Source organism: Antechinus flavipes, chromosome 2 (genome assembly GCF_016432865.1).
Source record: "Antechinus flavipes isolate AdamAnt ecotype Samford, QLD, Australia chromosome 2, AdamAnt_v2, whole genome shotgun sequence".
Lineage (NCBI taxonomy): Eukaryota > Metazoa > Chordata > Mammalia > Dasyuromorphia > Dasyuridae > Antechinus > Antechinus flavipes.
In genome coordinates this window covers 165,437,880-165,453,131 of record NC_067399.1, presented here as the reverse complement: position 1 = coordinate 165,453,131, position 15,252 = coordinate 165,437,880, and the positions used below count along the sequence as shown (strand labels likewise).

The following is a 15,252-nucleotide window of genomic DNA, read 5'->3' as shown; positions in this document are numbered from 1 at the left end:
AAATATATTATCCTATTTGTAATTCCTATGGCACCTAGCAATGTTCTTTGCACATATCATGTGTTCAAAGATGGTTGAATGGAGGACTTATATGACCTCTATTTGATTATCCTTTATTACTCTAGAATTCAATTCAATAAATATTCATTAAGTGCCTACTGTGTGTCAAACACTGTATGACACTGCAGATACAAGTATAAGAATATCTAAAAGAAAAGCTACTATTTTAAAAGCTTACAAGAATAGTTTAAAACAACATTTTTTCAAATATTCTATAACCCAAACTCTTCAAAAATCCAGAGCTGGCTTCCTTCCTTCTCTGAATTAATTCAAATCAGTTAAACTGTACTACGATGCTTACATACGATATTTCAAATATAATTCATTGTTTAATTCTATTTGAAATGACATGCTAATTTAGGTGTTACTTTTACACAGGAACTTCTATTTGTGCTTTCTGATAACATTTTGGATTTATAGATAAATTTTATTCACATGCAATTTATAACCTGATTTCAAAAATTTTGGAAAGTTCAAAATTGTGTATTTGACAAAATAACAAATAGCCAAGTCTCAATGTTAAAATTTATTTAGGATACTTAACAAATTCTTACACTGACACTCTGTGGGTAACTTAAGTATAGCATCATAAAGTGTAACTTAAAAGGCATAAAAAATTCTAATTAGGGCCAAATATTTTTTAAGCACCATCTTACAGAAGATGGTCCCTTAAACTTTTGTTACAAAGGTGATGACTTCTATTAGTAGAGAGAGCATTCGCACCTAGGCGTTACCTATATCAAAGAAAGCACAAGTCTAATTTCCCCTATTCCTTTTTTTAATGTAAAGTTGAAATCTACTTTCATGCAAGTTTAATTTATTGGTTCTAGTTTTTCTTTTTCAAACAAAATACAAGAAGTTTCCTTTCTCTTTTAACATGACAGTAACGCAAATATTTTAAAATTATCAGGTCTTCTTTTTTTTCCCAGACTTCAGTCAATCCTTATACAATACTATATTTTATTTTCTTATCCTTGCTTATTTCCCATACAAATTATTGCATGAATTTAATGTAAAAAACATTAAATTATCCTAAGTCCTCGATGACACGTAGAATAATAATTTTGCAATTACCACACTTGTTTGCTAACTCTTTGCTAACTCTACATGCCAAAATAAATACTAATCTACTTATTTCCACAATAAGAACAAAGCAAAAGTTTTATTATGAAGTTATATTATGCAATCTAAAACAAGACAAAAAACAACACAACTATCTTTCTACCAGCTAGACAGTACTGAGGAAATAAGTGCTTTTTTTTTTTTAAAGCATAAACCTACTATAGCAGGACTGATGATTGGTTAAAAAAATAGGTTTTTAAATTTGCTTGTGCTTGAAAAACTAACTAAATCAAAAACCTAATAGCTTTTACTTCTGTACCACTCCATTTAACTTAAACAAGTTTTTCTTTGTATTAGAATAATTTTATAGAATTAAAGGATCATCATAAGGAAGTTGGAATACTTTTTGCTCCCCACTGCCATTTTTATGCCCACCATCACTGCTCTTTTGAGATTCATGTGATCTACATTTATTATCTAATCAAAAATATAGTAGTACTTGTCTACAGACTTCCAGGACACTTTTTATTCTTTCTCAATGAATTCAGTGTCTGACTCAAGGTCTTTCTTTCCTTCATAACTCCTGCTTCCAACTTAGGTGTCATCCAGAACTCTACTCTTTTTTAACCCCCACTCTCAGTCAATGATCAAGTGTTTGTATCAATCTCCTTCTCTTCTCTGACACAACACATTCTGTTTCAGGCCCTTGCCACCTCATGCCTGGACTATTATAATAGTTTGCTGGTAGGTGTGACTGCTTCAAATCTTCCCTTCTTCAATTTATTCTTCAATCAATTGTCTAAATGATCTTTCTAAAACTCAGTCCTAACCATAAACTCCAGTGGCTCTCTATTACCTCTAGAATCAAATATAAAATGTTTGGCTTTCAAAGACTTCTATAACCCTACCTCTTTTAACCTTTACAGTCTTCTTACACTTTACTTGATTCCATGTCTTCTTAGATCTAATGATCTTGCTAATCTTTGTCCCAACCTTGAAAGTCATTATTAGGGTCTGCACCTAGAATTCGCTACTTCATCATCTCCACATCAACTTCAAATTTCAGCTAAAATTTCACTTTTTGCAAAAAGCTTTTTTCCAGTTCTACTTCATCATAGAACTTTCTCTCTGAGAATTAACCTGATTGGTAATGTATATATCATTATAAATAACTTTTAACATCCTATATCCTTCATTACATTTTGATCTTGAGATAGGACCTTTTGAGTTCTCAACATTAAGTACAAATGCCTAGCATATAAGGGGAGTTAAATTGATTCAACTTACCCGGAACCCATTTAATTTCCATTTCCATGTCATTGTCTTTAGATTTCTTTTCTTTTTCTTGAATAAGATTCAAAAGTTGCCTGTATTTGGTGATTTGTTCATCATCATCTTTTTGACTCTTTTTAGATTTGATATCTTCTGGCGTGCTGATTCCAACATCATCTAATAAAGAAACAATTTAGTTTAACACATCCATTAAAAATGAAAGTAAAAACAAATAAAATGCAAACTAATCAATAACCTAGGTGCAAAATAAATATGTTAACTACTCCTCTATGTGCAATGTATGGAATCTTTAAATCAGCATTTGCAATCAGAAATCCCCAATAAAAGAATTCTTCAAATTTAAGAGGGTCAATCTACTTTGGCAGCTATAATTAAATGAAGACAATTAATTTCATATAAAGCTAACGTTATCATGTCATGATATTCATAATCTCTTTTTATTTCAATAAAAAGTTAAAAAAACTGAAAAAATATAGCTATTTATAATCTTCAACCAAAATATCACACATCTTTTCATCCCCAACTCCCAACAAACTTTCTGCCTTTATTATTATTTTTTTTGGCAAGACAATAGGCGTCAAGTGACTTGCCCAAGATGATCCAGCTAGTAAGTGTCAAGAATATCCAAGATCAGATTTGAACTAGATGATTCCCACTTCAGGGCTAGTGCTTTATTCACTGTGCCCACTAGCTGCTTCATTATTATTATTATTATTATTTATTATTTTTTTTTGAGGAGGCAATTGGAGTTAAGTAACTTGCCCAGGGTCATAGCCTACCTCCTATTCTCTTTGTGTTATCTGAAATTTTTGGCATTCTAGTGAAGCCCAAGCAGATCCATTTTTGGATTTAAAAAAAAATGCATGAAGTAATAGGATTACAAGGGAAATCAATTATGTGAATTATAGTTATCAAAATATTTTAAAAACATAAGAAGTTCTAAAGATTCAAAATTCTATAATTTTATGTGATGTTTATAAATATTTGATTATATTCAGTGATATTTAAAGATGTTTGTGGTTAGAAAATGGGCAGGATTCTCAATCATACACCAACAGTTACATAATCCCATGCATTTTTCTAACTTTGACCCATTAAAAATTTCTTCAAATTTGGTAAAGAACAGGGGGAAAAACAAAGAAGAAAAACAGAGAATATTTCAAATCTAATACTCTATATTACCAAAGATAAATCAGATCCAAAGAAAGAAATTATGGTTGTTAAAGACATAATCCATCAAACTCACATTTCAATAGATCTGATTCCAGAATAAAATTCTGTCAATCAGCCATTTAGCATTTATTAAGTAGCTACTAAGTGTTAGCACTGGGGATATAATGAAAGGCATAAAAAAAAAAAAAAAAAAATCCCCGGTCTCAGGGAGCTCAGATTCTATGGAAAGGAGACCACATGGAAGCATTTATGTACAAGCAAGAAGTATACAAGGTAAAATGGGAGATAACTTTTTGTATTTTTAAGCTTTTTATCTTCAAGCACATGCATAGTTTTCAATATTCAACCCTGTAAAATCTTGTGTTCCAAATTTTTTTTCTCCCTCCCTTTCCCTTATGCCCTCCCCTAGACAGAAAATAATTCAAGATATATTAAACATGTACAATTCTTCTGTACACATTTTCACAATCATTATGCTACACAAGAAAATTCACATCAAAAAGGAAAAAAAATGAGAAAGAAAACAAAATGAAAAAACAAAAAATGGTGAAAATGCTAGGTTGTGAGCCACATTCAGTCCCCATAGTCCTCTCTCTGGATGCAGATGGCTCTTTCCATTATAAGACCATTAGAACTGGCTTGAATCACTTCTCTTCAAAGAGCTCCATCACAGTTGATTGTAGAGAGCCACACTTAATACAGGAATCTCTGGAAAAGGTATGACTCTTTTGTCCTTGGAGAACTTTGTAATCAAGTCTGGCTTGGCTTCTCTATCCCCCCCTGCAGATGGCAGATCTTCTGAGAAGTCAGAAGATGTCTAACCTTGCTGATTTTTCTTACCAAGAATCTTTGGTGGAAGGCATGATTACTGACTTCTAAGAAATGCATCTTGAAGACATCTGCCAGATATTCTATTATCTGTTATCTGCTATCTGAATACCTTTGTGTATGGTATATTGTCTATTGTTAGAACACAGAGGTGGTAGTAATCTGAGAATTTAGACATTTGTAACCAAATATGTAAATCTTAGATAAATGTATATTAGCACTAGTGTAATCCTGAATAAGACTCCTATTTTCACCACTCAGCTGAGTCCTGCCTTTTCACTCTTTGTCTATGAATTAGAGTACAGGGCTAGCACCTATAGGTTTCCCATGAATGGATTCATATATTCTTGTCATTGCCATGTACAATATTCTCTTGGTTCTATTCATTTCACTTAGTACCAGTTCATGTAAGTCTCTCCAGGCCTCTCTGAAATCATCCTGCTGATTGTTTTTTATAGAACAATAATATTCCATAATATTCATATACCATAACTTATCCAACATTCTCCAACTGGGCATCTGCTCAGTTTCCAGTTTCTTGCCATTATGAAAAGGGCTGCCCAAACATTTTTTGCACATCTGGGTCCCTTTCCCTTTTTTGTGACCTCTTTGGTCTACAGGCCCAGTAGAGAAACTTGGATCAAAGAGTGTGCACAGTTTGATAGCCCTTTGGGCATAGTTTTAAACTGCTCTCTAGAACTACACCAACAATATATTAGTGTCTCAGTTTCCTCACATTCCCTCCAACATTCATCATTATCTTTTCCTGTCACCTAAGACAATCTGAGAGGTGAGAAGTGGCACCTCAAAGTTGTATTAATTTGCATTTCTCTGATCAACAGTGATTTAGAGCATTTTTTCCAATTTTTTCATCTGAAAATTGTTCCTATTCTTTGACCATTTATCAATTGAAGAATGGCTTGTATTCTTACAAATTTCTCTATATATTTTAGAAATGAGTATTTTATCAGAAGCCTTGGATGTAAAGATTTTTTTCCCAGTTTACTGCTTCTCTTCTAATCATGTCTGTTTTGATTCTGTTTGTACAAAACCTTTTTAACTTAATATATTCAAAATCATTCATTTTGCATTTCATACTGTACTCTAGTTCTTCTTTGGCCACAAATTCCTTCTTTCTCCACAGATCTGAGAGATAAATTATCATTTGTTCTTCTAATTTGCTTATAGTATCACTCTTTTATATGAATCATGAACCTATTTTGAACTTATGTTGATATGGGTGCTAGGTGTGGGACAATGCCTAGTTTCTGCCATGCTAATTTCCAATTTTCCCAGCAATTTTTGCCAAAAGTGATTTCTTATCCCAGAAGTTGAGGTCTTTGAGTTTATCAAACACTAGAGTACTATAGTTAACTACTTGTCTTACAAATCTAACCTATTCCACAGATCAACTACTCTATTTCTTAGCCAGTACCAAAAGATTTTAATGACTGCTGCTTTATAATGGGAGATAATCTTGTAAGGAAATCTCTAGCAGTAAGGAGGATAGGGAAGTATTCTTGTAGGTGGTACTTAGGATAGAATTTGAAGGAAATCAGAGAAGGTAGGAGATGAAGAGGAGGAGAAAGGTCCAGGCATGGGGTACAGCAAATGAAAATGCCCAGAGCAAGGAGATGGAATGTTCTGAGAAATGGCAAGGAAGCCTGTGTCCCTGTATCATAGAATATGTGGAGGTAGAATTCTAAGGTTTAAGAAGACTAGAAAGGTTGGAAAGAACCAAACTCATGACTGTATGTTTAATCTTAGAGATAACATGCATTATTTTTGCAGCAGTTATGTTACAAACTATGCTATAAAAGTTTTGCTACATTATTCTACAAGTTTTATACTTTTAATACAATTCACTTATATCTCCATTAGTATCAAGGATCTTTCCCTTTGGTAGGTAAATTAAAATTTGCTAAATTTTCTTTTGAGATTGGATTAAGATTTCTAATCCATCTTTTATTAGTTTGATACTTAAAATTTTTTACAGATATTTGTCAACATCTTTTGAATTCTCAGTTTTCTTGGAAAATAAGTATATAGTCCTTTATGATATTTTTTATTTTCTTATTTTGTGAATTCATCTTGATCAGTTCATATTTTCCTAATCTGATTTTGGTTTTGTTTTTGAGATTCCCAATAAACTAGTTTAAAATTTTTATAGTATTTTTATTTTCATATTTTTTGGTTCCCAAAATTTTATGGTTTCCATATTTTTACTTATTTCAGGGCCTTTTCTACTTCGTTATAATAAAATTTTAAAGATGTAAATTTCCTTTATGTCTTAATTTAACTTTGGCTCATGAGTTTTGGTGTTATGTTATTATTCTTTCTGATATAGATTGTTTCTATGATTTATTCTTTAATCTACTCATTAATGAAGATGTTATTTAAATCTGTATTATTCCTTGGAGTTCTCTAGAGATCTATGATCCTGGATGAAGGAGATTCCTATCCAACATGATATGTAATTCAGATGTCCAATTATCATCACAGCCTGCTTTTTATAACATATGCAAAGAATACAACTATGCATTCCTCTTTAATAGGTTGCAAAATGAATAATCTGAATTTCATTTGGAGTCAGAGAGACTTGAATTTGAATTCTGACTCAAATTATAGTTGTATGTCATTGCTGTCAACCTCAGTTTTCTCTTTTGTTAATGTGTGTAATAACAGGAACAACCTCATAGGACTGTTGCAAATCAAAGGAGATAATATATGTAAAGTGTGCAAAGTGCTGTATCAGGAATATTCAGGAATAAAAAGTGGGTAAAGATGGGGGAAAGCAAGGATGCAGGCAAAGATACTCAGCATCAGAGTTTCATGGTAGAAAGGATATCTCCTTAATTTTGGTAGAACTCAGGTAGAGAGATAAAAGAAGTAGCTCTCATTGTGGAACTACAGGATGGGAAGGAATTTGTGATACGAATTTTTCTAACTGCTAGTCAGCAAAATTATTTTCAATGAGCTCCTTGCTTTATTTTGAAAAGAAAGTGAAGAGATAAGGATTTATATCAGTTAACCTGAGTAGCCTGGCAAACTCTCCTCTTCCTAAATCCAAAGAATAATGTGTTACCAGATTCCAAAAGAATATTAGAAGAAACTGAGAGCAACAACTATTAGAAAAAGTTATTACATACAAAAATTATGTGGCTAAAATCCCACTGTGATTCCCCAGGGCCAAACATATAAATTAAAAGTCTTGGATTCAAACCCTTAAAACAAAAGATTTTTTGAATTAAGTGAATACCTCGAATAAGAGAAAATGCAGAAGCAATGTAAGAGAAACATACCATGCTATAATGTGCAGCTAAAAATTTCCTTAAAAAATCTGACATTATGAAGTATTACATTGTAGAACACCAGTAGTAGCAGATTTTCCTTCAAGTTCTAAGAAGGTAACATTTTTACAAAAAATTGGTTAAAAAAAAAAAACTTATAAATATTTTTTATAGATTTTTCAAAAAATGAATAAAAAATAGTCCAGGACATTCTTTCCATCCTATCATACTTTTACATTTCCATTCAAACAGCTGAAATTCATTTTTTTTCTGTTTGTGCTTAGTGCCACAATAATAATATTGGATGGAATCCTGTCATGTATCCCATAACTTGATGGATAAAACATCAGGAATACATTAAAAAAATGGCAATGTATTTCTTTCTATTAAAAGCTCATTTCTGAAAACATAATTAGAAGCAAGATCCTTCCAGGTTGAAATTTTAGTGGCAAGTCTCTGATGGCCTACTTTAAATTGATTTTTTCCAGTAATAAAACTTTATTTTCTGAAATTCTAAAGTATAGGGTAACTTATATAAAGATATGCTTTTCTCTAATACAGGGGTTTAGTATTTGTGAAGAGTGATATATTTTTACAATTGCTAAGTTGAAAATTCCAATTATGGTATCATTAAAAACACCAACTTTAACTTCTAGGTGCTCAGGATCATTGAAGCAAGTTTCTAATTAACTTGATATTTAAGATAAAGTATGGTTTTGAAAATTTCATATATTGTATACTTCTATGAAATTGTAATCTCATTGATATGGTCCTCATTTCACCAGTTTAGACTAAAATCACTCTATGCTTTTCTATTCTAACACAATCCTTTTTTAAAAAATAAATCCTTTAGAGGATCTCCCCAACATACTGGAGAGCTTCCCTGTAGTTCTTTTAATTTTTCACGAAAACCTGTAAAGCATCAAAGTTGTCCATCTGTCATCCCTATATGTTGAAAAATACTGCTGAAAAATCTCACCTTTCTGGTAAAGTATGCTTTTGAAGATGCATTTTATACCATTCTTTTAACAATAACTATTCCTGAAAATATGCTGCCTGAAAAAATTGGAAATTGAGGGGATATCCATCATTTGGGGAACAGATAAATGATTTATGGTATATGATCATGATGGAATACTACTGTACTAAAAAGAAATTATTCAGAAGACTTATATGAACTGAGGCAAAGTGAAATGAGAGAAACTAAAAGAACACCGTACATAATAACAGCAATATTAGGTGAAGATCAACTGTTAAATGACTAAGCTATTCTTATTAATACAATGATTTAAGACAATTCTGAATGACTTATAGTGAAAAAAGCCAAACTCCTCTAGAGAAGGAGTATGAATACAGTGCAAAGAACATTATTTTTCTTGGGGATTTTTGGTTTGTTTTCTTTTGCAACAGGGTTAATATGGATATATGTTTGGCATAAGACTGTACATGTATAATCTACATAAAACTGCATACTCTTGGGGGAAGGGAAGAAGGAAGAGAGAGATTTTGGAACTCAAAATTAAAAAAAATATATATTTGGGGCAGCTAAGTGGTACAGTGGATAAGAGCACCAGCCCTAAAGTCAGGAGGACCTGAGTTCAAATCTGGTCTCAGCCACTTAACACTTCCTAGTTGTGTGAGCCTGGGCAATTCACACATACATACATGTATATACACACATACATACATACAACTGGAAAAAATAATACATAAACATTAAAAAAAGTTGCATATTTGATTAAACTCATACTTTATACTAATAAGATCATGGAACTTCATATGTTTGATGTATTTTCATTAGAAGAATATTGGTGTTTAAAAAACAGAAAAATTGTCAGAAGAGCAGCTTAGGATCATTAAAAGTGACCTGTAATTTGTTAAATGAAATCCAGCTAAGTAATCACATACTATGACCAAATCTAGTAAGTTCCTCTCCAAAGACATGTAATTAGAGCAGTATAGGTTTTTTATTTTCCTATATAAATCCTATGCTAATATGATTTCATAGAGTTCTTCAGTAATTATCACACATATTTTTGGCATTTTCTCACATGTTTATACTCTTTCCCTGAAAGAGAATGGAAGTGCCTGAAGAAAATATAATTTTATTTTTGTCTTTCTATCATCAGTCCCTAGCAGTGTCAGGTGTTTAGTAAAGCTCTTATTATGTGTTGAATGAATGAGTAAATACATTTAATTTATTTCTCCCACCTCCACCCACAAATAAATATTAATTTTAGCTAGACTATTTCTCTGAAAAACAGTACAGACTTCACTTAGGATTCTTTATTACTAAGACTGATAGGGTCAAAACATTGTCAACCATAAGGAGTATCACCTGGAGAGTAATACCACTAATAGGGAGTCCTTTTCTGTTCCTAATCTATCTAGAATATCCTGTATGATGGTGCTAAATAGTTGGATAAGCAAGTTTCCATGGTTTATGTGCTACATTATAATAGTCAGTGGACCACTGACCTAAGTTCCCCACCCCACAACATGGCAAAATTCTATTTAATTTATATAAGTCTGTGAAAGATATTTTGTTTAAGAAAAATCTATTACGGCTGCATTTGCCTTACACTAACTCAAAACCTTTTTAGAGAGAAGTTAACAAACCAATATAGGATGATCTTATGTTTACAACATTTCATTAAGTGGAATAGCTATAAAGATATGGTCTATTGTAGAAAGCAGTTTAATCTGCTTGTTTTTTTCAAGTCTTCTTTAAGGATCCCTTTGAAACAAACTGAAGTCATGCTCAAAGGTTTTATAGAAATGGAAAAAATAGGAATGTGACACTAGTTGCTATTTTCTGGATCTTCTTTTTATCTAGCATATGTGCTACGTGTATGTACAATATTTTCCCCACCAATAAGAAGCAGCAAGACAGTGGAAAGAGAGCTCACCTCTAAGTAAGGAAAATCTAGAATTAAATCCCACTCTAATAAAGACTATGTTATTTAATTTCTCAGTGCAATTGTCGAAGACAATTTGCAAAGACAGTACTGAAATGCAGTGGTGAGGAAATTCATCAATGGAAGTTCCCCTTACACTGATGAAATCCGTTTAAAAACAAAACAAAACAGAACAAAATGCCACACCACTGCCTTAAAATGTACAATGGGGTACACTTCAGGTAACAGGAGTCAAAATTCAATGATTCCACTCTTACACCTGATGAGATATCTTGTCATAGAAATGTCAGTAGAACTGTTTTAATTCAGATTTATTTGTTGTTTTCCTTCCAGTTTCCATTATAAATCACTCTCTGAATGATTTAGTTCAGCTAGGGTGCATGTCAACTTCTCTGCAGGTTTCTTTTTCCCCCAAAGTACTTTTTCCTATTTTGTGAGGCAATACTGTTTGTAACTTTCAACTCTATGATGGTTTTTAAATGGGGTTGTGTTCTAAACTAGTGTTGCCTTTGGCTTCCATGTCTCTCTTCTTGGCAAAGAATATGAATATTTGCTAGCTGAGGCAGTTTCATTTCCAAGCTCTTTCAGCTTCACTGGGGTTCCTGCAGACAATTAAAATTCTCAAAGAATTAGAGATAGTCTTTTCTTTGATTCTTTTCTCATTTTTTATAGTTAGCAACCTGCTTAAATATAAAGGCATTAGAGTTGCTGCAATACTTAGATAATAATATTCACATCTTTTTCTTTTAATTTGGTATTAATTTGCTACCTCATCTTTTATTTTTGGTAGATTTTGACTTTTGCTTTAACCAATGATCTAACCAACTAAACAAAGAATGCAGTTTTGGAAATAATTCTTTAGTTAGTAAGAAGTTATTTTGTCAATTAAGACAGTTAATATAAAGTGTTTTGTTTTCTAGGGTGTGTGTGTGTGTGTGTGTCTTTTTAAATTCTAGGATTCATTTGGAATTCTCATTAAATGACAATACAGCAACATAAGGTAAAACATCAAAACTAGACTCAAGATAGTTGTTTAACATAATTTCTTACATACCTGTGAGAAAAAAGGGATCACGTTTATCTGAGTAAATAAATATCTATCTAATATGTATGCTGAGTCATAATGCTTACTCAATTACCAGTATTGCCAAGAACTGAAAATCAAGAAACTATCTGAAATCTCCAAAAACTCTGAAAAGTTCTAGTATCACTTCAATGTTCCATGTTCCTTAGCAAATATTAAGTAATTAAACTATTTAATGAATTAAATAAATATAAAAAAATGTTGAATTGCATAAAAAACCTGAATGAAAAACCTGCTATTCTATAATAAGGATACAAAATATTAAAATCTTTCCATGGCCTAAAAGCAAAAATAAGAAGCCAATAACATTATTAGAGAATGTCAGTCCCAGTTATTTGATTACAAGAATACCTTAGGATTAAATTTAATTGGCCAACAATGAACAATGTTGTCAACTATCTTTAATAATGTCACCTGCTATCATTTATTTACAATGCTTCCATTTATCTTTCATGTTCTAAACATTATATTGCTAAAAATTGTTACTCTAATATATTCTTATATAATATCTTGGATCTTATTAATTTTGTTGTCATATTTGTAATAAGAGAATTGGATTTAAAGATATTCCAGGAAGAACAATAACTCAGATAGGAAAATTTTAGACTGAAATTAGAGTGATACAATTAAAAGCTGCTGACAAGGATTTTATCAAGTACAGAAAGAAAAGTTCTGGTGTATGGTTGTGATGGGATATAATTGTACTATAAGAAATGATGGCTCATTGATCTTAGCAAGGCATGGAAAGATTTGTATAAAATGATGAAGAATAAAATAAGCAGAACTAAGAGAACATTGTATACAGCCATATGGAGCAAGTAAGTCATTTTGACTATGATAAGTACACAAATTAACAATAAAGGGCATATAAAGATGCTATGAGCATTCAGAGAAAAGAACTGATAAATAGAAGTATGTACAGAATAATACACCCACACCTAAACCTACATCCATTTGTGATTATAATAGGAGCCATCTCTAGGAGGGGCAGTGGGAAGAAGAAAAAAAAAAGAAACTTAATAATACTATACACACATTCATCTAATAAATATAAAAACACACATATAAGCCCTTATATGTTTCTTCAGGTTTTTTGTAATTTATATTATCTCAACAAACACTAGATGTCAATGAAATGTGAAAAAATTGTTAAAAATGTGATGGGATTTTCTGGGAGAGGGTGGGAAAATGGAGAGAAAAGAAAAATAAAGGCCACTTCCAAGAAATCAATTTGTTAGGCCTTCAGTCTAGGAAGGTGACATAATATATCCTAACAGACCATTCTTTGCTATAATACAGCGTTTCTTAAAGGAGAATCTCGGTTCCTGAGACCCTTTTTGACAAGGCCAAAATTCTTTTCACAAAAATATAAAGGCTTTTAAATTCTGAGAATGATAAATATCGACAAATATAATAATTTTTGGTTCCTCAATATTTAAGAGTAAAGGGTCCTGAGACCAGAAAGTTTGAAAACCTATGCACACTGAAAAATTAAAAATGTCAAGAGCCCCAATATATGTAAATCAACATACGTAGAGATATTTGGAAGAATAAAAATAAAAAGTCACCTTGCTCTTCTTCTGGTTGTTCTTCATCATCACTGGAGGATGCTAAATAGGCTTGAAAATCCATGTCAAGAAGTTCATCTTTTTTAAAATTTCTGTTGAGTGTTTTAATTCTTTCATGATCAGTCTCATCCCAAGTGATCTCTACCTTTAAAAAAAATGGATGGAAATCAAAAAAAATAGGGCAAAATTATAAGACTGAGTTTTGTAGAATATTTACGAGCATCTCAATATAGAGTCCATATTAATTTGAACTTAGAGATTTATGTTTTAAGCTGTGATATGAGGTATGATAAAACCAATTTTGGAATACTACTTCACAAGCTACACGCTACTAATCCTTTCATTCATTTGACATTTGTATTTGTCCTTAGTTCTGAGAATTTTCTTCCTTTAACACACTTTTGACTAAGGGATATATAGGGGGAATAACAGTGCAAAGGAAATGTGAAGTAAAGAGGAGGAAAAAATCAAGACAAAATTTCAGAGTAGTGAAAATTAATTTGAAAATTCCTCCCCCTCCCCTTGCATTCAGACATATCCATATAATACATGTGATTCTTCTACTATATAAATAAACCTCAATGTATAACTCCTAGAAAAAGTACAGATGACTATTGCACAATAGGAGTGTATCTTATACTCTCTATTTCCAAAAATGCTTTGGAAGTGTCATGGGGAGAGATTAGAAGGGAAAAAAAAAAAAAGAAATGCTAATCTTGAAGTATTTAAACTAACACTGACCTATTTTTGAAGTTAAGAAATTTTTAAAGAATATTGGAAAGTTTAAAGAACATTTGGTTCAGATACCGTTGATGTTCCCATTGCTGCAGATGTAAAATATTTCGGTTTATATGTTGTTATATCCACTTCTAAGGCTATGTCTTTTGGCTCCTCATCAAATGTAATATCATCTGGAATAAACCTTAAGTGCAAAAACAAAAACAACAAAAATTTAAAAGAATATTTTAGCAACAGACAAAAATTTTGGATTCTTTAAGTAAGCTATAGTTTACACATTTATTCTAAATGTAATTTATAGCAGTTCAGTGGTATATCTAGTTATACAACAGATGGGTGGGTGCAAAGGATAGAGCACTGGGATTGGAGTCAGAAAAATCAAAGTTCAAATTCAGCTTTCAATACTTCCCAGCTGTGGATCCTGAGCAATTCACTTAACTTGTCTGCTTCAATTTCTTCATTCATAAAATGGGGGGTAAATAATAGCACCCACCTCCCAAGATTACTATAAATATCAAATGAAATAATTGTAACATGCTTAGCAATATCTGGCACACAGTACAGCACACAAATGCTACTTATTATTATTTTACAAAGATATCTGCTTTATTATATCTAATGAATGTGTAATCTGTTGTAAGCATCCCTTCCAATGATACAGATAAAAACTCATCACATATCATTCCATGTAATTATTGATATTCTTCCCTTAAGTTTGTCAAAGCTGTTTCAAGTAACATATAGAGGTATGTGTGTGTGTATGTGTGTGTATGTGTGTGTGAGTGATGAGTATTTGGGGTTATTTTTTTTTAATTTCCAGAAGATGCTAATGGAGCTATACTTATCTGTCCCACTATTTTGAATTTTTCCTATAGGATCAATCCAACTTTTTCTATAAACAGATACTGATTTGATGACATCCTTCATAATTTTTTGTAATATAGCATTGCCTTTTCATACCAACAACTTACTTTTCAATAACTGTGGTGTGATCTTCATATGATGTCAAAGAGTCAATGCCATACATCATCAATGGAAGAATGTTGGCACTACAAAATGGACCTTTGTTGATTAAGTACTCAATAATCATACTAATTTGCTATGTTCTGGGGGGTGTGTGTGTGTGTATGTGCATGCGTGTCTAATATATCATTGGGCCAGAAAATCAAGAAGGACAGTTTAATTACTAGCAAGCCTTGCATCTTTCAAAATTCAAGACTTTGTAGCTACTGATTTAC

At 31.7% G+C, this 15,252-nt stretch overlaps 1 protein-coding gene across 1 annotated transcript in view; it reads right to left on the bottom strand.

The window, feature by feature from the left end:
• Positions 1-15,252, bottom strand: part of ESF1 (ESF1 nucleolar pre-rRNA processing protein homolog) — a 95,207-nt gene that overhangs the window by 51,017 nt on the left and 28,938 nt on the right. The window contains exons 7-9 of the mRNA XM_051975897.1: positions 14,084-14,198; positions 13,277-13,421; positions 2,410-2,571 (exon numbers count right to left, since the gene is read on the bottom strand). Of these exons, the coding sequence (XP_051831857.1) occupies positions 2,410-2,571; positions 13,277-13,421; positions 14,084-14,198 (422 nt within the window). The remainder of the gene's footprint in view (positions 1-2,409; positions 2,572-13,276; positions 13,422-14,083; positions 14,199-15,252) is intronic.